General features: G+C 49.4%; 4 protein-coding genes across 5 annotated transcripts in view; 2 read left to right on the forward strand and 2 right to left on the reverse strand.

Annotated features, from left to right (window-relative positions):
• CELF1 (CUGBP Elav-like family member 1) overlaps positions 1-7,188 on the reverse strand; it is a 94,793-nt gene extending 87,605 nt beyond the window's left edge. Inside the window, exon 1 of one of the 2 annotated variants that reach the window (XM_074274689.1) lies at positions 7,031-7,188. The gene's annotated coding sequence lies outside the window, so the exon portion shown is untranslated. The remainder of the gene's footprint in view (positions 1-7,030) is intronic. The other variant, XM_074274697.1, reaches the window with a different exon arrangement.
• A 3,433-nt stretch (positions 7,189-10,621) lies between these two features.
• PTPMT1 (protein tyrosine phosphatase mitochondrial 1) lies at positions 10,622-17,051 on the forward strand. Its single transcript, XM_074274705.1, has 4 exons — positions 10,622-12,636; positions 13,605-13,685; positions 15,630-15,821; positions 16,739-17,051. The coding sequence occupies exons 1-4, from the start codon at positions 12,145-12,147 to the stop codon at positions 16,901-16,903; spliced, it is 930 nt and encodes a 309-aa protein (XP_074130806.1). The 5' UTR covers positions 10,622-12,144; the 3' UTR covers positions 16,904-17,051.
• A 369-nt stretch (positions 17,052-17,420) lies between these two features.
• On the reverse strand, positions 17,421-20,651 carry KBTBD4 (kelch repeat and BTB domain containing 4). The gene is made up of 3 exons (XM_074274698.1): positions 19,943-20,651; positions 19,505-19,611; positions 17,421-19,016 (listed from the first exon to the last, which is right to left on the reverse strand). Exons 1-3 carry the CDS (start codon positions 20,520-20,522, stop codon positions 18,156-18,158), a joined length of 1,548 nt encoding a protein of 515 aa, XP_074130799.1. The 5' UTR covers positions 20,523-20,651; the 3' UTR covers positions 17,421-18,155.
• Positions 20,652-20,805: 154 nt separating this feature from the next.
• NDUFS3 (NADH:ubiquinone oxidoreductase core subunit S3) lies at positions 20,806-24,763 on the forward strand. Its single transcript, XM_074274706.1, has 7 exons — positions 20,806-21,005; positions 21,101-21,184; positions 21,737-21,834; positions 21,955-22,104; positions 22,883-23,008; positions 23,092-23,211; positions 24,533-24,763. The coding sequence occupies exons 1-7, from the start codon at positions 20,942-20,944 to the stop codon at positions 24,698-24,700; spliced, it is 810 nt and encodes a 269-aa protein (XP_074130807.1). The 5' UTR covers positions 20,806-20,941; the 3' UTR covers positions 24,701-24,763.
• The last annotated feature ends 302 nt before the right edge of the window (positions 24,764-25,065 follow it).

Consider the following 25,065-nt stretch of genomic DNA (forward strand, 5'->3'; position numbering starts at 1 on the left):
CCCCAGTTGCTATTGCCAAACCCCAAATTAGATATGTAACAAATTCAACATATAATTTTCAAAGGTGTCTTCCACCTATTGTCATTTGGAAAGGGAATTGTATCCCTAGTCCCCTTTCTTTCTATCCTCAGCAGATTAGTTGAAAAGAAAAGTGAAATCTTTGTAGCAAGTCAAGCAAAACAATTTCCCTTTTTTGGCCACGTCCAAAGAATATAAGTCTCTTCTGAATTTTGAGTCCATCACCTGTCAATAGGTAGTTAATTTGTTTCACCATCAGTACTATGGAATCATGGATGGTCATTACCTTGCTCAAAATCCTTAAAATGTTTTTTTTACTTTGTATTATATAAATTGTTCTGCTAATTTACTCTGCATGTTTCATGCAAGTATTCCCGGTTTGACTTCAAACTGTCCGAATTACTATTTAAGGGTGCCATAATATGTCATTACATTTATATATAATAACTTAAAGAGCCATTTCCTAAATGAAGTGTTAATTTCTAGTTTTTTGCCACAGCAAATAGAGCGATTATAAATATTAAGGGTCCTTCTGATCTTTTAACATTTGATCTCTGAAGGATAGGCTTAGCTGGATCTTTTTGGTCTTGGTTCTAAATTGCTTTCCAGAATGGCTATAGAAATTCCTAACTCTATCAAGATTGCTTTAATATGTGTGTTTTCCTGAAGTCCTTCCAACATCATTCTTCTTCCTATTTATACTCCTTCCTTTAAAACCACTTGCTTATTTCCTATGACCACTTATCAACTGAGAAGGAAGCTAGGAATTCCAAGAAGCATAAGTAAGGAGGGACAGCCAGTGAAAGGACATAAGACTACTGATAGTTTAAGGGAGGATCAACAACTAGACAAATTTGATAGAATTGTAGAATGAATGCAATCAGTCAGTCAATATTTATGAAGCATGTAACTATGTATCAAGTACCAGAATGATGGGGATTCAGTCATATAAGTCAGTTTTATTATAAAATCTCCCTGAAGGTAGGGATCTCTATGCCTGTAGACTACACATAGCAAGCACTTCTATTCAACATTTCTTGTCAACATTCTTAGGAATGTGTTCTGTGCCCAAATTTGCCAAAATCTTACAATATTCAAATAGTTTCTGATTTACCTAAGTGGACCATTCTGTATATCCATCTGTAAAATGATTTTTCTCTAATGAGAATTTGCCAGAAGAAAGGGAGGGAGGGAGGCTAACTAGGGAGTTGTAGACCTGTGGAGGGAGAAAACTGGCCCATGGTTTAACACAGGACTCATGAGAGCAGGACCAGATTCAGAAAGGTGGGTATACACACACATCCAGGTAGGATGTGGACCTAGACAGAAAAGGAAATGTCCTCTCGAACAGTGAAGGGGGACAGACTAATGGAAGACACATGGGCCAGATGGGCCTCAAATCAAGACAATCCTATGATACTTATCAAGTTCTACTTGCACTTAGAGGGATTATTAAATATATATATATATATATATATATATATATATATTTCTGATGGAGGATATAAGTCCAGAAAGAGACAGAGAGGGAGGGAAAAGGGGGGGAGGGCACAGTACTGTACAGTAAAGTTATTTACACAAAGATGGATTTGCATAATTGTTAACATTTGCATATGTAAAGCAAGAACTGTCAGTATTTTTAAACAGGCAAACACAATCAATCACACATCTACAATCAATTTGCTTCCCAGCCTATGTTCCACCCAACTTAAAAGGTTAGCAACTACAATGTCACAAATACAAAATTAATTCACAAAGCAATAAAAATTACTTAAGGAATAGGAAGCAAGGGAAGGTTGGAGAGAAAAGAGGGAAGGAAGCTCAAAAAGAATAGTACTAAGAAGGAACATTTCTTACAAGCAAACAAAAGACACAAAGAGGCTGAGAGATGTTTATAGGAAATTATCTGTACAAAAGAGAAACTTGTAGGAAAAAGAATCTGTGCGAGTTTTGACAGATATTCAAATAATATATTTTTTAAATGGAGGGGAGGGGGAGAGAGAAGGAACAAGTATATATTAAGCACCTACTACCTGCCAGGTACCGTCTAAATGCTTTACAAATAATATCTCATTTTGGTCCTTGAAACATCTTTGTGATGTTATATTATTACCTACATTTTCCAATTGAGGAAACTGAGGCAGACAGTTTAAAGTGATTTGTTCAGAGTCACAAAGCTACTAAGTGACACAGACTGGATTTGAATTCAAGTTACCATTATTCCTCAACATGTCTGAAACTTTTTTACTGTAGAATATCATAACATCATCATTGATGATACAAAAGTTCCTTGATTTATTTCCTATACACACTGAAAGAGCCGAAATCAAACTTTAAAAGGAAGGGGAGGAATTTAAGATAGGACAATATGAAAACAAAAACATCTGCAATATTAATGTTTTGATGCTCTGGACTAACAAGGCTACATAAACAATGGTTATCATAGCAATTTCCAGTTGAGTCATTTGAGTAGTGCCTGACTCTTTATGATCTCATGTTCGGTTTTCTTGGCAAATTAACCACAGGATTAAGTGACTTGCCCGGGGTCACACAGTTACTAAGTTATCTGAGGCCAGATTTGAAATTAGGTAGACAAAGGGCAGCTAGGTGGCGCTCTCAAATCCGACATCATATACAACACTGCTGAGCTATGTGACCCTGGACAAATCACTTAACCAAAACTGCCTGTCTCTCCCCCCTCAAAAAAGGTACATTTAAAACTGATGGATCCTTATGAGATATCTGAGCTAATCATTCCCTTTTTATAAATCATCATTTATCTTCTAGTAGCAAGGGCAAAATTAACTATGTCAAGCACCTAAATAAAAAGCTTTATTTGAATTGCTGCTGTCATTAAATGAGAGGAAAGAAACTATTCTGTAAAACACATGAAGTATTCGATACACTGCAGGACCCTTTTCAAGGATGATCCTTAAAAACTAAAAATATAAAGAATCTACTAAAGGTAAATTTCTATTTTCCATCACTTTTAAAATTCAAGCAAATTGGTCACACACACACAAAATCCAAGTTCGTGAGGCCCCAAAATTATTCAGAAAATAGAGAAATATGAGGAAAAATTACCTAGATGTTATAATATCAATGATAACACAGATTTAAATCCTGACCTGAATAGCTTATGGTACCTTAAAAAAAAATAAAAAAAACTTTCTCACATCCTGTATATAGCATCAGAAAATGCCATGCTTACATTTCAAAATTTTACTTTTTCAGGAAAAGCTTCTCTAAGGGAAGGATATGGAAATTCAAAATTCTTAAACAGTTCATAACTGCTACCTAATAAAGGTGATTCAAAGAAATGAATTCTAGGCCCTGAGGTCAGGAAGAAGAGGCTCCCTGCCAAATGAAATTAGCCAACAGTTGAGGAGGAAGGCAGGAGAGGAACATTCTCAGATGATAAGATATTCCTAGAAGATACCTTCCGCCTTAGTTTTACCCTACGACAACAATAACTAACAAGGTTAGAATAAGCCAGAATATATTACATGCTAAATAGAGTAGTATACATACCAAGATATTGATCCTACAGCCATATTTGTATTTCAAAAGATCCCACTCAAGAAAAATCCATCATATGAGGGTCAAAGCCAAAAGGAAATAATGACTTGTAAGTCATGTTGAGTGATTCCATAAAGCAAGGGAAGTTCCAGACAAGTCCACGAAAAGGGAATATTAGTAACTTGATCATAACTAAAAGCACAACTGCTGTATCAAACTAAGAAAACTTTTGAAGGCAAACTAACCACAACTCTTAGAGCAATACATGTTGTTCTTTAGACATTGACAGAGTACAAAGCAAAGAAAACTGATGACAGTCTTCCCAGACTACAACCCTTCTACAGTGAGACTTCTTTGAAAGCAGAGCTTCTGAAAGGTCACTTAACTAATTAAAGTGCAAAGGGAGCCAAGTTTCCCTTCTAGTTGAACATAAACTTTCAATGCAAATTCTCTAATTTTTATGAACATAAAGAAAAGCCTGCCTTAACTAGTAACCTTCATCCAGCAGCAAGTTCTCTCTACCAAAATTGAAACAATGAAAAAAATGGAGATAATAAGAGATACACTATCTGGGTATCACACACACTGAGCACTGAGCTCTAAATTTCTAGGGGAGGTTGGATACATTATATAGAATCTATCCAAGTAGAAACACCTGTGGATGTCTGGGAAAAAACAAAAATCTGTACCAAGGTTACAAATATAACTTCATATGAATGTTTCTGTTACACAGCTTAACAAAACCAATCCTTAAGAGGATTGTGAAAATTTTCTTTTTCTTCACTTACCTTGTGCCCATCTCACCATTCATTAAGAAATCTATCAAAAATTCCACAGAGTACTAGTTATTGTTCAAATTCTATTTCTGATCATCTGGGAACCGGCACTGTCTATGCTATCATTAATATAAATAGCCAAGAAAAACATTTTTATTCAAGTTTCAAAGAAGTATTTCTACGGTTTGAAGAGATGCTTGAAGGTGTTTTTTTTTTTTTTTTTTTTTTTTTTTTTTACTATTTGGAGGAATCAGTGATATCACATGACTGCTTCAATTTTAAGAATAAAATGACAAAATAAATTTAAGCCATAAACAGGACCACCTAAAGATCTTAAGTTTTGTAGTTCAACTTCCTCACTTTACACGTCAGTAGGCTGGGACACAAGCCAGGGTGAGATTCAGTTTATGCTTCTGTAAAATATAATGCAATGGGTGAAGGAGGTCAAATGTGAAAGCTATGTGCTATGAAACTAGAAAGGTAGTGATTTCTTAGGAAAAGTGTGTGTTTTTCTGGCTCCATTCAATTCTTTGGGGGTAAAGACACTAATAACATTTCCCAGTTCATCTTCCCCCTCCTGACCTCACAGCAAAGACAATAGTAGGGGGACAGAAAGAAAAAGCAGCATGTCAAACAGCAGTTAAGGATGTTCCAGAAACTTCCCAAAAGGAGACCTGTAGACTTCAAAAAGTATCTCATTTCTATTCCTCCTCCCCTCCCCAAGCTTAATCAGCATACTCAATGACCAACTTACAAGTTAGAAATCATGGCAAATCTTCACTCATTTCATAGATGCTGGGAGACTTCAGAAGCAGACATAAGACAACCTCCTTATCTGAAGATAATATAAATTCTCCCTCCTCTAACGGCCAATTCAAATATCACCTCTAAGAAGCCTCCAAATACCAATTAAGCTGCAAACTTCATAAAAGGAAGGCCCCTCTCCCCTGTCCTAGTATACTGGAACTTGAACTATCTGAAGATGAAGACCTTCTTAAACATTCACAAGCCTCATATAGGTGTGTGCATCGGCAACGAAAGTCTGTAACAGGCTATTCAATGGGCTTTTACTCACATAAGGTTTTATTTTTGCAAAGTATTTATTACAAAATGTATCTGTAGATGAATGTGCAACATAGTCACACCACCCAAGTTTGATTCCAGTAAAGACCAATGAATGATAAATGACCTACGTGCATTTACAAAAATGGCTAGGAATTAGGGGCCGCCAGAGGGGGAGGGCTGTAAAGGGTTAGGAGAAAGGCCATTTCTTAGGAGGAGGTGGAAGGACAGAATGCCCCATTCTGGTCCTGCTAGATTCTTCACGAATGCAAAGTGAATCAAGCTTCCTTTCTCACCACCACAGGAGAGAGGGCACCCGGGCCACTTACACTCTCGTCTTCTAGCAAACACTCCCCCCCCCCCCTTAAGGCAGTCTCTTAACCCACAAGAAAATAAGGTGCCGGACTGCCAGGAAGGCACAGCGAAGTTGGGCGCTCGGGACTCTCCGGTCTCCTCACTCTTTCTACCTTCCCCGACAATGTCCAAGTTTCCAAGCTGGCAGCTCATTCATGCAGCAGCCAACTCGTACTTAATGAAGTGTATTTTAAAGAGCTCATCTCCTCAGCTCCCCCAGCCCTCCTTCCACAAGAAACTCCCCGGGTCCCTCCCGCAGCAGAACGTCTTCCAATGTCAGCGAGCAAGTACTATCCTGTGCTTTTAACAAATGTCAGCCCCTAATCAGACGGGGGCTGCCTGCGGGATTTCCTTTCTCCCGGAGCCCAGCCCTGCGTCTACAAGGAACACGGCAGGTTTGCTCTTGGTTAAGTTCTTGTTCTCCAGGAGCTCCCACTTAAAAACGCCCCCGTCCCTCGGGTTACGAGGAGGTGGCACGCGGCGACCCCGGGCCGGGCAGGGATGTGCCGTAACAAACAGCCCCAAAAGCTGAAGGGTTCCATCGGCGAGAAGCCATTTTCCCCAAACAAGACCCTCGTCCCAATCCCACCGGCCCGCCTCTCCAACTCGGAGGGACAACTCCGAGCGGACTCCTCCGTGATACTGAGGCCGGGCCGGGGGAGGGTCCCCGATTCCCTAAGGCCAGCCTGTAAACACACCGGCTCGTTCCCGCAGAAAACTCCGGGGAGCCCCCTCACTGCCTCCCCTCCAGCACCGCTCTTTTCCGAGGGCGGGGTCCACTCCAGGGGAGCACCGGGAGGGACCGAGCACACGAAGCTAAGCCAAACTGTCCCCTGCCCCCCAACCCCGGCTGGGCCAGCAGCCTCCGCACCCGCCCTCCGCCGGCTCCCGGACTCGTGGGGGCCACGGCTGGGGGGCGACCGCCGGGGCATTTTAAAGACCGGGGTCCCAGTCACCTCTCTCACACCGGGGCCCGCCGCGGGTCCGTCCGGGCAGTGTAGACGCGCCCGGAGGAGCAGGAGGCGGCGGCGGCGCGGGGGGTCACGGCGTGGCCAAGGGGTGGGGAGCGGCTCACGTGGGGGAAGGGGGAGGAGCGCGGGCACGAAGCCCGGCAGGCCCGAGAGGAACGGGGGCAGCGCTCCCCGGGGGCCGAGGCACGCGGCGCCCGCCCCAGCTAGGCCGGGGGCGAGGAGCGGCCGGCGGGAGGGAGGCCCCGTGACCCGGACCCGCCCCGCGGCGCCTCCCCGCCAGCCCACTGCCCGCCCGGCCGAGGCCCGTTATCCCGCCGAAGCCAAGCTCACCTGCAGCTGCACCTGCGCCCGTCGCCGTCGCCGCCGCCGCCGCCGCCGCCTCCTCAGCCGCCGCCGCCGCCTCGCTGAGGCCCAGTCCCCGGGGAGCCTCCGCGTCCCGCCGCCGCCGCCACCGCCGCCGCCGGAGCCGGACACCCCAAAATGGCGGCACTTCCGGCGCCTACCACCGGGAGACGAGGGAGGGGTGCGGTGGAAGGAATGAACCACCGCGGCGCCGCCCTGAACTCCGTACACCCCCGCGCGGGGCTGAATGGAAGGGGCGGGGGTGGAGGGAGAGGAAGAGCGCGGCAGCTCCCCCTGGGGCGGGGGAGTGGAGAGACATTCCTCGGGCTAGGGTGCCGGACCACTGGAGATAGCGAGCTCGGGCTTCCGAGAGGGGGGTCACTGAACCGCGCAAAACTCCGAGCGGCTCTTGGTTAGACCGGACTGAGGTGCGACCTGCGGTTGAGTGTGACTCTCCGACCAGTGGCAGTCCAGCCTCCGCTTGCAGACTCCCGGTGATGGGGAACTCGCTACCTAGTGCGACAACCCCGGGCAGTTTTTTAAGTGCAAGAGCAGCCTCTCAGCCTAGTCAAGCAAAACAATTCCCACGCGTGTCTCCTGCTTCCCATCGCTAGTGTGAGGTACAAGAATGGAAGCGCCGCCTATAACATTATTAGGAATTTTTCCTTCTTCCCCTAGCCGGAAACAATGGAAGTGGAGCCCACATTGTAAGTCCGAGGTAACGGGGAGGGGGCTCCGCGCATCGGAAAAAGCTTCCAGAAGATGGGACTTAGGTAAGAAGGGCATTGGGACAGGTGTGGAGGTGGGAAACGGAGTGTACTTGGTGAGAAACAGCTGGCAGTGCAATTGGGCTGACCTCCCCCCCCAACCCCCACCCCCCCCCCTCCGGAAGCCGAGTTTTACAAGTCTTTTCTGCAACAGCACAATAAGAAGTACATGGTAAGTCCGGACTGTATTAAATCTCTCTTAGCTGATCCCCTAATTTTGCCTAGTACAAGCAAGGCATTGGACTGGCCACTCAACAAGTCTCTGCTTTCAAGGAGTCTGCTTGGGAGTATCTGGACTCCCAGCTCCCAGTTCCTTTCCACTCCATGCTTTAAGTAGCTTACAAATGATTCTTCCCAAAGTACTAGTTTGATTGTCATGTGACTTCCCTGACCCCAAAACTTCAGTGGCTATTATTTTGCATCTTAGCATTATCATATAGCACATATATAACACATTTATTTTATACTGTATGTATATACATTCATATATGTACATATATGTATATATATATATGTACACACACACACACACATATATATATATATAATGTTGTATAGGGTAAAACCCCAAGTCCTCTGCTTAGCATCAAAACTCTTTCCAATCTGACTCCTTCCTACTCTTGCTAGGATGGTTTCACATGAATCCTTCCCCTTACATCCCACTTAAACTGGATTATGAAACTGGTCCATAAACTTTGTATCCATCTCTCACCTTCACACCTTTACAGAGTAGCTTTAGCCTCTTGGCTGGAATGCAGTCTCTCTACCTCTGACTTAGAATGCTTAGCTCCTTTTAAAGGCCAGGGCATGTATTCCCCCCTCCTCACTGCTCTCCTCCTTCTGAAATAACCATGTACATATGCACATACTCGGAATATATTTAATGCAGATGTAAACACTTGTAATGTTATACATATATCTAAACAAGCATATATGTACATAGACATAATTTCGAAATTATGTTCTATCACCCTGCTCCTTACCCCACCCCCCAAAGCGTAAGCTCCTTCAACAAAAGTAGGAACAATTTCTTTCCTTTTTTGTTTTTGATTTTGTACATCCACTATGTACCTTGCACATAGTGGGCCCTTCGTAAAGATTTGTCGGATTTGGATTGACTTGCCATAGTTGAGGAGAACCCTCTGTGGTTTACTGTATAGGGTGTTGCCTTCACCTCCATTTTACAGGATTATAAATCCTCATTAATGCCGCTCGTTTGCAGACTGGCTCATTTGTGAGTAGCAAGCTTTCCTGTTCAGTTCTTGCCTGGGGGAGCATAAACTCTACGAATAACAGGAATTCTGGCCAGAGTCTAGTTATCTCAGAGGAAACAAGTCATTGATTCCCCCCCCCCTTCATTTATTCCTCTGCGCCTCTTTTGCTAGAGGGAAGGAGGATACAGAAAGCTGGCAAGGAAGCATTACCCTCACATTCCCAAGCCTAGTATTTTACCCTCAGACAAAGCCGGTTAAGAGAAGGGATTCGGGAGCTCTGGGCGAGGAATTTGGGCTGGCGATTATGTGGAAGGGATCACTTCGTGGGAGCAGGAGGAGGAGGAGGAGGAGGAAGACACTCTCCCACCCGTACCCCCAAAGCTCGCTCCCTCCCGGAGCCAGGGACCCTGGAGGAAAAAATACAGCCTGACAAGAGTTCACATGTAACAGGAGAGTGCCAGCGGCCGCCAGCCGGGCTGCCGGGTGCGGGTGGCCAGCCGAGCAGCTGCCTAGGTCTGGAGGTGGAGATAAGCGCCTGTGGGGGAGGGCTGGGAGGGTCCGGGATGGGGAGGGGGTTGGGTCGCGAGATAAGAGCTCCTCCTCCTCCTCCTCCTCCTCCGTTTGGCTTCTAGGGAACCATTTTGCGGGATTCATTGCGACCATTTTCCCAGCTTGCGAGAGCACCTTTAAAATGCCAGCGTTCGGCTCGGAAGAGCGAGCTCCCGCAGGCCAAAGTTCTGGCGAGTGCTCCCTGTTGCGGCTCCCCGGCAGAGAGGAACAGGGCGGCAGCCGGGGAGACCAGAACCCGAAGGGCTCTCTGCCAGGCCCACGGTCGTGTGGGAAAGACCCCGCCGGGGGGCTGGGTGAGGAAGGGACTGAGTTCGGACTCCCTGGGTCTCCTCTCTGGACGGGACCTGAGGGAGAAGCAGCGGGGGCTCATAACCAATGATTTCTAAGCCATCCAAAGCCGAGTGATCTCAGCCAGAGGCTTCTCGTTACCTTCGGGTCTGTTTCCTTACCTTTAAAATGAGGTTGGATTACAGACAGGGGCTCTTAACCTGGGATCCACCAAAGAGGTCATTGGATAGATTTCAGGAGATCTGTGAATTTGGGTGTGAAAACATTTCATCTTTTATCTTCATTAAGCTCTAGCATTTCCTTTAGTCAATTAAAACATGGTTTAGAGAAGGACCCTATAGACTTCACTAAACTGTCAAGAGAGGTCCAAGATTCACAGAGGGGCCAGATCCCCTGAAAAAGAGGATTTCTAAAGTCTCTTCTAGGGGCATAGCCCAAGATCTAAAGTTAAAAGGGTGCTGACCCCCGGGGGGGGGGGGGGGGGGGGTCTGTTGGGAATGGAATCACCAGGGGGCCTGGCCATTCAGTATTCTACAAGTCAGCACACATTCTGTACACTCTTTATTCCAGGGACTACCACAAAAAGAAGTTGAACCTTAGGACCATAGATCTGGAATTGGGAGGGGACCCACTGGCCAATTAGTTAGCCTCTCCCCCCTGACCCCATATTGATGGAGAAATGAATGTCCACAGAGGTGATATGACTCCTCCAAGATAACACAGGTAATAAGCTTTTAAGAGACAGCATTTGAACCCAGGCCTCATGATTCCAGAGAGCCAACAGGCTACTGGAGACAAGTTTTGGGGCTTGTTAGTTTTTTTTTTTAAATGTTTAAAATGCTGGGGTACTGCTATATTCAATCTTTTCTTTATACTATGATTAATCATTTTTGTTTTGTAAATTTAGGGTTTTAGGGAAATTAGATCAAAGATATGTACAATCATTTGCAAGCTTTTTTTTTTTTTTTTTACCTAACCCTGCATTTCTTATTCTCTTGTTTCCCTCATAACTCAGGCCAAGAGCCATTTCTAGGAAAAGCCCTCCTTATCATAAGCTGCTAGGATTGTTGTTTTATGCCTTTCATTCTGGAGGATGACTATGACATCTGGGAGGTGATGCTGCTAGGAAGAAAGCTTTTGAGGAGTGATTCTTCTTACTTTTTATCTTTAGCACCCAAAAGATATTTAATAAATCTCATTGACTGATTCCTTTACCTTTCTATTTATTTTGTCGTGTTTCCTTGTATAAACTATAAGCTCTTTTCGGAGCACGACTGTTTGTTGTTTTTGTAACTCCACTGCCGGCTATGTAATTGGCAATTAACATGCTTATTGTTTTGTTCTTATATTTGAAACCTCATTCTTATTAAGGGGAGCTTCAATTTAAAAAAAAACACATTTTAAAAGATAAAAACAAGTTTGAATTTTTGTTCTTCAACAAGATGCAACAAACGATAAGGAAGCATCTCCTATGTGCAAGAACCAGATCAGGTTTTCCTACATGGCGTCAGGGCACCTAAATGGATCTCCTTTTCTCCGTCCCTACCAACTCCCCCCCCCCCCCTCCTCGCCCCTCCACCACATTCCTACAAACCACACCCCCGCAAAACGCAAGCTCTCCAAGGTGGGTCACTTTTCCTCCCAGCGCTTGCTGCCCCCAGCTCATAGCTGGTACGGAAGGCGTCTGGTCCAGAAAGGGTCGCGTCGCTCACTTTCTCTGGGCTTGTCTTCTTACTGGTCGCCACCTTTTAGGGAGGAGATGGTAACTAAGAAGCGCCCAGAGGGACGGAGGCTAGGTCCAGAGCTAGTCTTTGACTCTGCTTTAGGGAGACAAAAAGAAGTCTTTTAGCCTCGTAACTGTGCGAGGAAAACTAGGAACCACGCGGGAAAGCCTTCCCGGCCCGTGGGGAGTACAGGCGGAGCGGAGGTCTCTCCGGTAACAGGTGGCATCGCCGGCGAGAACGGACTGCCCCGAACGAAAAGCTTCACGGGAACTTCAGTCCCCTTCCCGGCCGGGGGCGGGACAGGTGCCCGAGGCTTGGAGGCCCTTTCCTCTCTCTCCGCAGCGCGGCTTCGTACTCAGAGGCCCCGACCGCGAACTTCAGTTTCTCTCGTTTTCATTTAGCCCACCGCCTTCCTTCCTCTCTATTGGCCCGCGGTTCTGCCGGTATCCCTCGGGCTCTGCCGGCGGGCCTCCCCATTGGACGAGGCCGACGAGCGGCCGCGGGAGGGCGGGTCCGTTCCTCTTCCGGGTCCCGCCCTCATGCCGCCGGTGCCCGCCCCCTCGCTCCCCTCCGGGGCCACCGCCCAGCCCCTTCAGAAGCTGAGCCTAGACTTGGTTACCGACTCTGGAGGCTCGCAGCCGCCTAGTCAGCTATCCTTGTTCCCGGGCACGTCATCGGGAAGCTCTGGGCTCAGCGCGGAGGCGGTTGTGGAGGAGCGAGGGCGGAGGCCGAGCTGGCGCTATAGACGAGGCCAGAGCCGGAGCCGGAGTCGGAGCCGGGAGCTCCAGCCGGAGCTCCTGAGCCCGGATCCAAGGTCAGGCCTGAACACGGACTCCTCGCGCTGGGCCCGCACCGGCATGGCGGCCTCATCGGTGCTGAGCGCCGGCCTGGCGCGGATTCTCTTCTATCCGACGCTTCTGTACACGCTGATGCGCGACAAGGTGTCGGGACCCGGCCACCGCGAGTGGTACCACCGCATCGACTCCACCGTGCTGTTGGGCGCACTGCCGCTGCGCAGCCTCACGCGCCGGGTGAGCGGGAGGGAGGAGGGATGCAGGGAGGAGTCGGAGGCACTGCCGCTGCGCAGCCTCTCGCGCCGGGGAGAGCGGGAAATGGAAGGGGAGCTGCCAGGCACCCTTCCCCCAGCCTCTGCGGCCGGGTGTCCCGGCGCCGCCGCCGCGCAGCCTCACGTGCCGAGAGTCTGAGGGACGGGACCGTGCCGGGAGGGGGGGCAGGGATCTGGGCCGCCCGGGGCTTCCCCCTCTGCGCTGCTGGCTCTGGTCGCGAACGGCCTGGATGGGGGAGGTGTGGGGCTTGAGCCTGGGCTCTCGGGGCACGGCTCGGCGGAAACCAGCGTGCCTGGAAGGGCCTGGCTCGCGGGAGAGTCTCCGGGTCCTCTAGCCGGGCCGAGAACCGAAGCGATTGGCTCGCGTTGTCCGGGGCGGTCCCTGAGGCGGATCTGAACCCAGGGCTTCGCTTTCTGCAGAGGTCCGGCCCCCCCTCATTTTTAGACGGCCAGAAAAGGCATGGCTCTCTGGGAGCCGAGCGGAGCCGGCGTCTCGGTCCTGGTCCCGGGCCGGGAGGGGGCGCCTCCACCGCTGGGAAGTCTGCCCGACGGGCCGGAAACTCGCTGGAGCTGTCCAGAGTGAAACTCCGCTGCCGAAGCTTCCGGAAAGAACGTTCTCTAGTTCAGGAGGAGGGGGTCACCTCAAACTCAGAGCCTTCCACGAGCGTCAGCCCTTTCTGGGGCAAGGCTATGTGGGAAGAACTGGCAGTCAGGGAAGCTGGCCTTGAGCTTAGGGGTTAAACTGTTCTTTGTGCAGACTTTGGAGCTTTCCTTGGCAAACTGAGATTGGGAACTTAGCGCCCTGCGTCCTTTCATCTTCCTAATAAATACAAGGTGTCGCCAAATGTAGGAGGGAACCTCCCCCCAACAAAAGGAGACACAACGCGGAAGGAAAGTTTGAAAAATGGAGTGGCTCTCCTTTTCTTTCTACAGCTAATAGAGGAGGAGAATGTTCGAGCAGTGATCACCATGAATGAAGAATATGAGACGAGATTCCTGTGCAACACTTTTGAGGTGAGGGCTTCAGGAAATCAATGCCACCCAAACCCGCCAAGCACACTCTCCCTCAAATCGCACTCAGGATTTGTAGAGTGGGGTGGGGGAGGGGAGCAGACTGAAGGAATATCTACACGGTCTGAGCATTTCCAGCACCCTAAAATCCTGAAGAAATACAGAAAATTGACCTTGGGTCATACACAATTAGTTATTTCTTCAACCTTACAGAAACGAAGGATCTTATTAAAGTCTTTTTTTCCCTTTTAAACTAAACTAATTTAGGGGCAGCTAGGTGGCGCAGTGGAGAGAGCACCAGCCCTGAATTCAGGAGGTTTAAATCTGGTCTCAGACACTTAACACTTCCTAGCTGTGTGACCCTGGGCAAGTCACTTAACCCCAGCCTCAGAAAAAATAAATAAATAAAAATAAACTAAACTAATTTATATTGTAGATAAGAGAGGAAAAAAAACCTGCATTTTGAAAGCAAATTTATTACAGTTTAAAATGAGTACATTTATTCCAGAGTTGTACACAATGTCATTTCAGGTTCTGTGACAAATAAAAATTGGCACTGTTGGATAAGAATATAAACGAGGCCCTTTGTTAAACAAAACTTAGGTCCATGCTAGCTATTAAAAGAAGATTCACCATTCTCACTAGACAGATTATTGTTTCTATCATCTCTACAATCCAAGTTACTAGAAAATTTGAAAATTCTACAAGGACTTTCTGTAGGTCCTATACTGTAGAAATATGTCTTCATGATAATAAAGTGATAAAATACTAACCTATTTCCTATCAGTTTGGGGAGAACATGAGTTTGTGGGAAACATTTTAAATCAGAAATACTCCAGAGCCTTTGCCGGGCTGCCCATTTGGGGAGTGCTTAACACGAGCAAATTAGTCACTAAAATTTTCTGTCTGTCTTGCTCACTCCTTAGGAAAGCTATTTCTTTTCAAAAGACCCGAGAAACTTTAAAGCTCATTTTTGAATGTTCTAAGATCTTTTTTTGGACTTCAAAAGCATTGACCTTAAAGATCATTAGTCAAACTTTAAAATATAGATTAGTCCTATCAGTTGTAGGGCAAGTGAAGGATATACATTTTCTACAGAATAGCCCTGGATTAGGTTTGCCAAATTCAGATTGGGAAAAACATGATTACCTTCTGTAACCTTGAATATTAATACTTAAAAAAAAAAAATCCAAAATAACACATTGCATGTATTTATGGCTTTATGTTCACTTATCAATATTTTTTAAACTATGGCCATTACTCACGTTTTAGGGTTTTCCAAGTAAGACTGAGACCTAATTGATTACGTATACACTGCCAAAATCCTATAAAATACTCTATATTTGCAGCTTTTCTTTCAAGCAAATATACAAAGACTGCTGTGTTGATTTAAATTTGAAATTTTTGTTTCCCAGATAATTTATGCACCCTCTTCTGTTTCTTAGACCTATATTTCTCCCATCTTCCAATGGGAATTCTTCCATACCGACATAGAGAATCTGTAAAATAGTTCTATATAACCTATCAATCACTCAGGTACCAAGATGATCCAAAGACAGAATCACACAATTCTACCTCTGTTAGATATTCTGTAATGGAAAATTCTGTAAAAGGAAATTAAAATAGCCAAGAGATGCATTAAAAAAAAAAAAAATTTGTTTTAAATCTTTAAAATGTTCCCACCATTAAAAGATCAACTCTTCTTTCATTAAATATTAACACCCTAAGATCCACTATTTTGGAGAACTTTGTGCAGTAGGCTTGATTTTACAGAACAAGGAACATTCAATTTTACTTAGATAACATTAAATTAACCCTGGTAATTGTTTTGTTCTGGTGAATCTAGTGCGTTCATCCACATACCAATCACATTGTGTTTCACTTTATTTACCTTCATATCAGCCACATTTTTAAATTTTCTTTTTCTAATGGTGGAATTGCTTTCAGGAATGGAAAGCAGTTGGAGTAGAGCAATTGCGTCTCAGCACAGTGGATATGACTGGAGTCCCAACTTTGGAAAACCTAAAGAAAGGTGTCCAGTTCACACTCAAGTATATGACACTGGGGAAATGTGTCTATGTTCATTGCAAGGCTGGGCGTTCCAGAAGTGCCACCATGGTGGCAGCCTATTTGATGCAGGTATGAGTTTGGGCAGAGTTCCATACAAATCCTTGCAGGGACCCATCCCAGACTTCAAAATTGGCCTGCTACTAGATCACTTGGCTCTTGAGAAGGGAGCCACCGAAGAGCAGGTGACCAGTCCAAATTCTAGCTTGTCCCTGATGGCAGTCTTTAGGTTAGTTCTCCCCCTGTAAAAAGAGTAAAGTTCTAAGGACTTTGTATCACTCCTAGCACCTATGAGTGCTATGTCCTTAAAAGTCACTTAACAAATGATTACTCAGTGAATGAATGTATTTCTACATCAAGAACTGATGAAGCACATGGAGCTTGAAAAGAAAGAGAACAATATTTTCTAGGCAGCAATGAGCCCAAACAGATTTCTTTTGGTATTCCAATTAACTGTTGGTGGGAGTGATGCTTTACCTTCTGTTAAAAGAGTTTCAGGAGAAGGCCTGAAGGACAAAACCTTGAATTATCAGGCAAGGCCTTCAAAGGAATCCCAACTATCTCCATTTCTGATTTAATGCAGCAGCCTTGATATAGAGCAGTGAGAGAAACAGGAGTTGGTTTTCATTGTCTTGATGAATTTCTTGCCTTGCTCTCCTTAAAATTCTTAGTTCCTCATTTTGGAAAGAAATAGTTGGCAGTTCAGGCTTCTCTCCATGACTAGGTTACAATAAGTCTCTACTCTGTAGCACTACCAGCTTATAGAAGTTTCTTAAAGCAAGAACAAGTACATAATATGGGAAACAATTACTGCTTACCTCCCAAGAGTCTTCAAATTGTGTGTATAGAGAAAGCTGAAACATAAAGTACCATTGAATAAAATTCAGTTCAAAATGACTTGAGCGAAAGTCATTAGCATCTGGTCTTTGGGTTTGTACAGAGACACTCTTCCCTTCATTCATATCTTCCTCACTTTCCTTTTACTCCAGGTATATAACTGGAGTCCAGAGGAGGCCGTGAAAGCTATTGCTGACATCCGTTCCCACATCCACATCCGACCTGGGCAGGTAGAGGTCCTCAAGGAATTCCACAGACAGGTCATGGCTGAAGCAGAAAAAACTAACGTTTCCCAAAAAGAACCAGCTGATGAATGAAGTAGGAAAACTGGAAAGAACTCTTAAGACTCTGCAGCTCGTTACAGAATAAACAAATGCATTCATTGGACCCTGGGGGCTGTAACTTGTAATAGGCAGAAAACATCCTGCTCTACCAGAAATGTGGCAAAAGAATGGATAAACCATCCTTTTTTTGTCTGCTTTGCTTTGCTTCGGTCTCAGAAAACTATTCATTCTGCAACAGAAACTAAATGTAAACTTGGTTCTTAATAGATTTTATCTTTTACTACATAGGGGCCGAGAAAAATTCCATTTGATAAATATATATTGAGGCCCCATGTGCCCAATATTTTTCCTCTTAGCATTTGTCATTGCAAAGCATTTTAGCCCTGGAAAAGGGGAAGAGAAAGGTCTTAGGCTCTTGACCTTTACAGATGTCATTTTCTTGGATGTCATTGATCCTGGATGAGAAAATGTCACAGCAACAAGTCTTGGGTATATAGCCACATGGCTTTAGGAGGTGATCCATTCAATGGTAGACACAAACACATATATATCCCATCAAAGACTTTTATTAACAAGAACAGTCCTGGCATTTGCCTGGGTTCACAGCCTCTACAAGAAGAGGGGCTATTTCCACAATGCAAAAACAGTTTCTGCTATGGATCAGAAATAAAATCTTGTGCCCCAAAGATAGCCATGGGGTAACCTAGAAATAAATGCCATTTACTTTGACCAATGAGAAGACATCAGAGAATTCCACTTCATCATTGTAGTCCCTAAAGGGCAACCAAGCAATAGCTGAGGCCAAAACCATAGATCAGAGACTGAAGGAGAACTGCAAACTAACGCTTTTCTTTAGTTCACAAGGAAATAGCATCCCTTCCATTGCTTCGGTTCCCTGAAAAGAAAAGGCCCCTTTAGGCCCTCGTGTTTAACATAGTTCAGACAGAGGGAAGGCTATGCCACAAAGATTTGAGAATGGCTCTGTTTAAACCAAGCAAAAAAGTGCCTGGGGATTGTGAACAACAGGCTAGCCTACCCTTAATTCCAGGTAAGAGTCCGAGATGCCTCTGAGTAAAAAGCCCCAAAAGAATTGTAGCCTATTCCAGCTTGGAACCAGGCTGGAAGAATTTGCCTAAGGGGAGCAGCAGAAGGTAGCCTAGTGTACTTAGAGGCAGGATTCCTTGGAACAGTGGGTTAAAGGAGGTCTTTTGGGCTAGGATGAAGAAGGGAAGGAAGCATCCTGGGAAGAGGAAGGGCGAAGCTTTGCCTCCTCCTTGTCCAGGGCCTAGGCCAACACAAATTGCAGGTTGGTGAGCAACACCTTGATGCCACTGGTGACCGTTAGAGCCGAGGTGGCAGGGTCAAGCTTGTAGGTGCTGGCATCGCCCTTTTTGTAGTGGTCCCGGAATACATAAATGCTGCCGTTGCAGCTGGCAATCTTCCAGAGGGAGGGAGCCGAACTCCAGGCCTCAGGAAGGCAGAGCCTGGTGAAGCTATCCAGCAATGGGTTATAGCATGCTAGGGAGTCCCCCTCTGCTACGATGAAGACCAGATCCTTGTGGACAGCGGCATGCATGTGGCCTGCAAAAGGCAGCAGGTAGGGCTTCACGTGGCATTTCTCGGTCTCTGTATCAAAACACTGGATGAGCCGGGAAGGTTTGGTGAAGAAATCCAGGTCGTTCTCCTCGCCCCCTAGCAGATAGATGATTCCATTGAGATTAGCCCCAGCTGCTCCTGATACCGCCACCTCCAGCTGGCTAGTCTCTGTCCAGACGTTATCTCCCACGCGATAGTAGATCACAGCATTGGAAAGAGTATCTTGCAGGGTCTTGCCACCTAAAGAGTAGATGGCATCTTTTCCTGGCACAGAAACCAGGGTATGCTGAAGCCGGTCACGGGGCAAGGGAGCACACCACTCCCAGTCAACAGTCGCATTATTGCACTTCCACATTCGACGGGGGATCGACCCACCTACCACATACAGGTCACCGCCATGCTTGCAGGCTGCTGTGATCTGGTGGCACAAACTGTTCTGGCCACTTACGCTGATAGAGTCATCCCCAGCACAGCGTAGGGAGACAGCCAAGGAATGGGTTCGAGATGATTCCTTCCCAATCAGGTAGATGTGGACATTCTCACCGATTTCCTGTTCATATAATTAAAACACAAATTGTGTCATTCTTGAGTTCCAGCTGACAACGGCCTGACCCCAGTGAGCTCCCCTTCCCCCGACTGTCTTGCTCAAACTCACCCCCATCTGGTGACTATGGGAGGCTCAGCCTGGTTCCTATCACTGTCTTTGCAGAGCTTTTTAAGCTAGAGGAAGAGTTACTTGCACATCTCCAGCTGTTTTTACTGTAGCTCTAATTGTAGGGTCTATGCCTTATCAAAGGTTTCCCAAGTTTGCTAATGATCAAGCTGAAATGGAAAGACCACATTTAGAAAGAAGCTGCATTGACAGACAAGTCCCAGCCCCCAAAGGGAACGAGACCAGAGTTTCATCTGTTTTATCGGCCTGGGGCAATAGACATTCTCTTGGGTGATCTTATTACAGTCCCTCAAGGCGGGCTTCCCTGGCCTTCTCTGCCTGTACCGGGGAGGCAGCCTGATAACAGGACTCTCAGAATTCCATACCTTTAAACTGGACTTGAGTGATTCGGAGAAACTCTCTCTCTCTTCTTTGTTGAAGTTGACCCAGGTTTCTATGGCCTCCGATGGGTTCTGGGAACGTGGGACACCATCTGGAGTAGGGAGAGAGCAGAGGGAACAGGCTGCCACGGTCATCCAGAGGACTCAGGGGCAAACAACACTTTCTCTTAGGAGAAAAATAACCAGCCTCAAATTAAGCTACCCCGGGTTGCTAAAGGGGGAAGAGGGGAGGGTTCGTGCCCTAAGGTTCCCGCTTCCCACAAGGGTGTGCAGAGCAAGGTGGGCTTCATCGGCCCCAACCCCGGGGATTCGCCCATGGGCGGCGGCGACTCCTTAAAATTGTTTCCAGCTGTTTGCGAGATGGAACACCCGCTGGGCTCCCGGGCCGGGGCGCCCCGCGCGCACGCGCTCTCCCGGGCTTACCTTTGATGATGTCGGCGAGGAGGTGCTGGGGCAGGTGCAGGAACTCCTCGGTGTCCCGCAGCTGGGCCAGGTGCGTCTTGGCGCAGTGCTTGGCGGCGGCGTAGAGCTCGGGGTCGCTGTGGCGGTCGGCCAGCCACATCACCTGCAGGCAGTTGGCCACCTGCACGGTGCGGGCCAGGAAGCGCGAGCACTCCTCGAAGAGGGCGGTCAGCTGGTACATGTCGGACACCTCGTAGATGTCCTGCAGCTCCTCGGCGCGCAGCTTCACCGTGCCGTGGTAGATGTAGTCCACCAGCAGCTGGAACACGGACTCGCTGACGTCCTGCAGCACGATCACGCGGTTGTGCGCCTCCCGCAGCTTGGTCGTGAACATGGACCTGAAGAAGCAGCTCTGGGCCGACAGCACGAGCCGGTGCAGCTGGAACTCGCGGCCCTCCACCGAGATGGTCACGTCGGCGAAGAGCTCTTCCTCCAGGCACAGCTTCAGGATGCCCTGGGCCACGCGGCCCGAGTGGGACCGGTCCCGGAACGTGTAGTTCACGAAGTAGTTCTCCTCCGTCGAGTCCCCTGGCCACTCCATGGCGGCCGTCTGCAAGGCAAAGCTCGGTCAGGGCCCGGGACGCGTCGAGTTAAAGGGAGCGGGGCGGGGCCACGGGCGGGGGCGGGGCCGCCCAGGTGCGGCCTGGAAGCTCCTCGCGGCCCGCCCTCTCCTTTCCCGCATACGTCATCGCCACTTCCGGCGCGCACTTCGGCCCTCGCATCCCGCTCTCCACGTACCGCGCCGCCCGGCTCGCTCGCGCCTGCCTCGGCTTCCAGAGGTGGGGGGTGCCTCACCGGAGCTCCCCAGTCCCCCCGCTCGCTAGCTCACCCGCGGCCCCCGTGGTCATCTCATACACCGGAACCTCTGGCTCGGAGCCCGCGTTCCCCCGGACCCGCCGCCCCTTTCCGCTTCCGGTCCGTGCCCTTGGCGCTCCGTCTCGGGCTCGGCGTCCTAGGGACATGATGGCGGCGGCCGGGGGCCTGCTGCGGGCTCTCGTGGGGGCGTCCGGAGCGCGGGCGCGGGGTGAGCCGCGGGCAGGCCGGGGCTCGGGGTGAGCTGGGGGCGGGAGGGGCTCGGGATCCTCTCGGGCCTAGCTGAGGCCGCGTGTGTGCTTGCAGGGGCGGCGCGCGCTGGGGCCCTGCTGCCCGTGAGGAGGGAGAGCGGCCCGGGAGCCAGCGACCAGGCGGCAGTCAGCCCGTCCCGTGAGTAGTGCCCCGGGGAGCCCGAGGTCGGGATGGGGGAGGGAAGGACCGGGCGGGCCGGTCTGCGTGTGAGCCGCGGCGGAAGCCGTGTCCGGCCGCGGGGCGTTCTGGGGGGCTTGTCATCCGCTAGCCCGGGGTCTCCAGCAGCGCCCGGCGTCCTCCTCCCCCGGCCTCGGGTGACAGCCCGGCCCCAGGTCCCGTTTCGCCCACGAGAGCTTGGAGCGGTGGCACGCCCCACCCGAGCCCGCTGGCGCTTCTGGGCAGACTGGCGTAGTGGCCGGCCGGCCTTCGGCGACGCGAGCCGGTGCGGGAGTCTCCGCGGATCTGAACGTTAACTCGGAAAATGGGGACTAAGTGAGTGCTCCGGGCCTCGCTCAGGCTGCGGTCCTGCTCCCTCGTCCTGTGCCACTGGCGCCGGGACGCACCCGAGTGTCCACAGGCCATGCCAGGGTGCAGAGCGCCGCCGGGCCGGGACAAGGAGCCCCTGACTCAGCTTCCAAGAAGGGCCTCGGCCCTCTGAGAACGGGGTTTCTTTCTCGTGCTCCTTTTCAGCCACCGTCAAACAGTGGGACGAGGTGACCCACAAGCAGCTCTCTGCTTTTGGGGAATATGTGGCCGAGATCCTGCCCAAATACGTGCAGCAGGTTCAGGTGCGTGATTCTCCTAGCTGGGGGCGTGGCTGTGGGAGGGGCCGGTCATTTCCGGCAGGACCGAACTTCCACCTGGTCTTCCGCCCCGCCTGCCGAAGCTCGCTCTCCCCTGCTTCCTAGGTGTCCTGCTTCAACGAACTGGAGATCTGCATCCATCCCGACGGAGTCATCCCGGTGCTGACGTTCCTCAAGGATCACACCAATGCCCAGTTCAAGTCCTTGGCTGACTTGGGAGCGGTGGACGTCCCGACCCGGCAGAACCGTTTTGAGGTAGAAGATTGGGAAGTTAGAGAGGAGCCTGCCTGAGGAAACAGTGCGGGGCCAAGGGGACGGGATTTAGTCCGAGGGTGAGGGCAGTCCCTTCTCCCACTGTGTGAACCGGGCCAGCGCTTGGGCTTTCAAACGGAGGCATCAGAATGGGACTTGACCAGGGGCTGGTTAGCACCTCCATGAGCCGAAACGGACCCATTCTAGCGCGGGCGGGAGGAACGCCAGCCGCCGGGCACTTCTGTTCTCTCCCCCACAAGATTAGTGAGCGTGAAACTTTGTAAAATGATGGCAGACGAGACCCTGTTGGGCTTTTGTGGATTAGTCATCCTGGAGCTTTTACAACAGACCCGTCCCCGGAGTTGGGACCCACTCTGCCATCTAGGGTTTGGGAATCCTGTGCTCTCCTTGGCTCGGGAGCAGTTGCTTCTGGACACTGGCCCTTTGACGAGAGAGGGTCCTCACGGGAGCCCCAGCAGGTGGCTTGTAGCACCACCTACTGACTGGGATGCCAGAAGTGCTAAGAACTCTCAGAACTAGTGGGGGAGGGGGAGCTCAGGGAGATCAAGGCCTCCGGATTGTGGGCAGGTCCGTAGGCCAAGCCACAGGCGCACTTGGGAGCTGAGGGGCAGCTGAGTGTCTGGAGGGGAGGGAGGGCCCAGCAACTCGAGGCTTAGACTCCTCATTCCACATGCTTGTCCACTTTTAGTCAGTCTTACATCAGCCCCACTGCTCTCCCTGGAGCCCAAAGGAGACCCCGGTGGCCATTTTCCTTTTTCAGCTCGTTTATAACCTGCTCTCTCTGCGCTTCAACACTCGGATCCGAGTGAAGACGTATGCAGATGAGTTGACCCCTGTGGATTCGGTGGTCTCAGTGCACAAAGCTGCCAACTGGTATGAGAGGGAGGTGAGTTCCGTCAGTTTGAAACTGGGATGGTGAAGGCCAGAAATGACTCCAGGAAATGTAAGCCTGGATTCCCTTTCTCCTAGATCTGGGACATGTTTGGAGTCTTCTTTGCCAATCACCCCGATCTCAGAAGGATCCTGACAGACTACGGGTTTGAGGGCCATCCTTTCCGGAAGGACTTCCCTCTCTCCGGCTACGTAGAGGTACGGGAGTTTGTGATTCTGTGATCTGTCATGTCCCTGCCCCCACTCCCTCTTCCAGATCAGAGCCTCCAGGGTCTTTCCATGTTCCACTCCCCAGTCTCCCTGCTTCTCCCTGGCCCCCAGCCCATACTGAGCCCCTCAGTCAAAGGTCGTTCTCAACCCAGCCTCACAGACCGTCTGGTTGAATCCCTTGGTTTCCCAGAAGAAGAAACAGAGGCCCAGGGAAGTGGCCTGACCCTTAGGTCAGGCACAGCTGCTACGTTTTGATGGCAGGTTCTCTGGCCCCTGAGTTCCCTCAGACTGATATCAGTCTGGTGCCCGGGCACTTGCCCGTAGGATGTTTCGAGTTGTGTGGCTGCGCACCCTGCAGGAGGGGCTGGGGGCATTCCATGTACTTCACCCACCCCATCCCTGAGCCTCCTAATGGATGTGTGGGGATGTGGCTTTTATACAGCCACATCAATGTGACCGATACTTGTTAAACACCTACTGAGGGCCGGGCACGGGGCTAGGCACATGGGTGCCAAGACAAAAAGGCGAACCGGCCCCTCGAGCTACTTTCTACAACTTGGACCCAACCCGTTCGTCAGCTAGCACCTTGCCTACGATGTGCCAGATGCTGCTAGGCCTTGGGGGTGCTCACACAAAGAAGTCTCTTAAGGAGTTTATCGAAGAGACGGCTGTTTGTAAATAGAAACTGAGTCAGTTCGAAGCGTGTAACTCCATTTGATTTTGAGAGGAAAGGTGAGATCAGGAAAGGCTTTTACCTGGAAGCGTTCCAAGCAGCTTGAGCGAGGAGGCTGGCCAGTGGAGCGATGTGGGAGGGAGAGGGCTTTGGAGGTGGGGAGGAGGCTGTTCGGCTGGATCTTGGGCTGTGGTGTGGGAGTCTTACACAGAGAAGCTAGAAAGTCTTAAGAGTTTACCAATGTAGTCATTTGGAAGATTCGGTTACAAGATGGGGGGGGCCTACACAGCAGAATGTGGGAGGGGCAACCCCATTCCTCCAGCACAGCTAGAGAAATCAAAGCCTCTCCGCTGTGGGGGTAGTCGGGAGCTTCCTCGGCCCATTGGGCTAAAGACCTGCATTCACGTTTGTTCTTTAATTACCTGGCTCTGGAACCCCCTTCGCCCATGTCTCCATCAGCCTCTCTTCTCTAAGGCCCATGGGGTCATGGATTTTGCATGACAGCACTGGAGATGCCAGCATGGCGCTGATCTGGGCACAGCTGGCATCAGGAGCAGAAAGTCTGGGGCAGCCACTCAGGGCTCCATGCACCCCCGAGCCTGCCCCAGCGTCAGCAGCAGCCCTTCCCTTTTGCAGGTCCGCTACGACGATGAGGTGAAGCGGGTGGTGGCAGAGCCGGTGGAGCTGGCCCAGGAGTTCCGGAAGTTTGATCTGAACAGCCCCTGGGAGGCTTTCCCTGCCTTTCGCCAACCTCCAGAAAGCCCCAAACTTGAGGCTGGAGACAAGAAACCTGAAGCAAAATAGCTTTTAACGAGAGCAGAGCCTGCCTTGTCACTGAATATTTCTGTAAATAAAATCATACCTGAACCTGCAGCTTCCTCTTCATTGGTGCCCATGAAAACCCGGGGAGCTTTGGGGGTCCTTTGTTCATTCTCTGTGCCCGTGAGATGTGACAGGGAGTGTGTCAAAGCTGGAGGTTAGTGGCAGCAGCTTGGGGCGAGCCAGCCGCGCACCTAGTGTCCAACGAGTTCTAGGCAGCTATGGGCCCAGATGAGATTTGGTTTGTTCTGGAGAAGAGCCAGGGAGGGGACTGGCACTGGCTAGTCAGATCGGATGCCAGAACCCACCCTGGTCCGGGGCTTTGTCTCTGAGGACAGAGAAGCCCCAAG

This window comes from Sminthopsis crassicaudata, chromosome 6, assembly GCF_048593235.1.
Source record: "Sminthopsis crassicaudata isolate SCR6 chromosome 6, ASM4859323v1, whole genome shotgun sequence".
NCBI classification, from domain to species: domain Eukaryota; kingdom Metazoa; phylum Chordata; class Mammalia; order Dasyuromorphia; family Dasyuridae; genus Sminthopsis; species Sminthopsis crassicaudata.

Coding starts and splice junctions, on each gene's coding strand:
- PTPMT1 (XM_074274705.1), top strand. CDS start 12,145: ATGCCGCCGGTGCCCGCCCCCTCGCTCCCCTCCGGGGCCACCGCCCAG. Junction 12,637..13,604: donor TGCGCAGCCTCACGCGCCGG/GTGAGCGGGAGG, acceptor TTCTTTCTACAG/CTAATAGAGGAGGAGAATGT. Junction 13,686..15,629: donor TCCTGTGCAACACTTTTGAG/GTGAGGGCTTCA, acceptor AATTGCTTTCAG/GAATGGAAAGCAGTTGGAGT.
- KBTBD4 (XM_074274698.1), bottom strand. CDS start 20,522: ATGGAGTGGCCAGGGGACTCGACGGAGGAGAACTACTTCGTGAACTAC. Junction 19,612..19,942: donor CCTCGCCGACATCATCAAAG/GTAAGCCCGGGA, acceptor TCCCTACTCCAG/ATGGTGTCCCACGTTCCCAG. Junction 19,017..19,504: donor CACTCAAGTCCAGTTTAAAG/GTATGGAATTCT, acceptor TTATATGAACAG/GAAATCGGTGAGAATGTCCA.
- NDUFS3 (XM_074274706.1), top strand. CDS start 20,942: ATGATGGCGGCGGCCGGGGGCCTGCTGCGGGCTCTCGTGGGGGCGTCC. Junction 21,006..21,100: donor GTCCGGAGCGCGGGCGCGGG/GTGAGCCGCGGG, acceptor GTGTGCTTGCAG/GGGCGGCGCGCGCTGGGGCC. Junction 23,212..24,532: donor CTCTCTCCGGCTACGTAGAG/GTACGGGAGTTT, acceptor TCCCTTTTGCAG/GTCCGCTACGACGATGAGGT.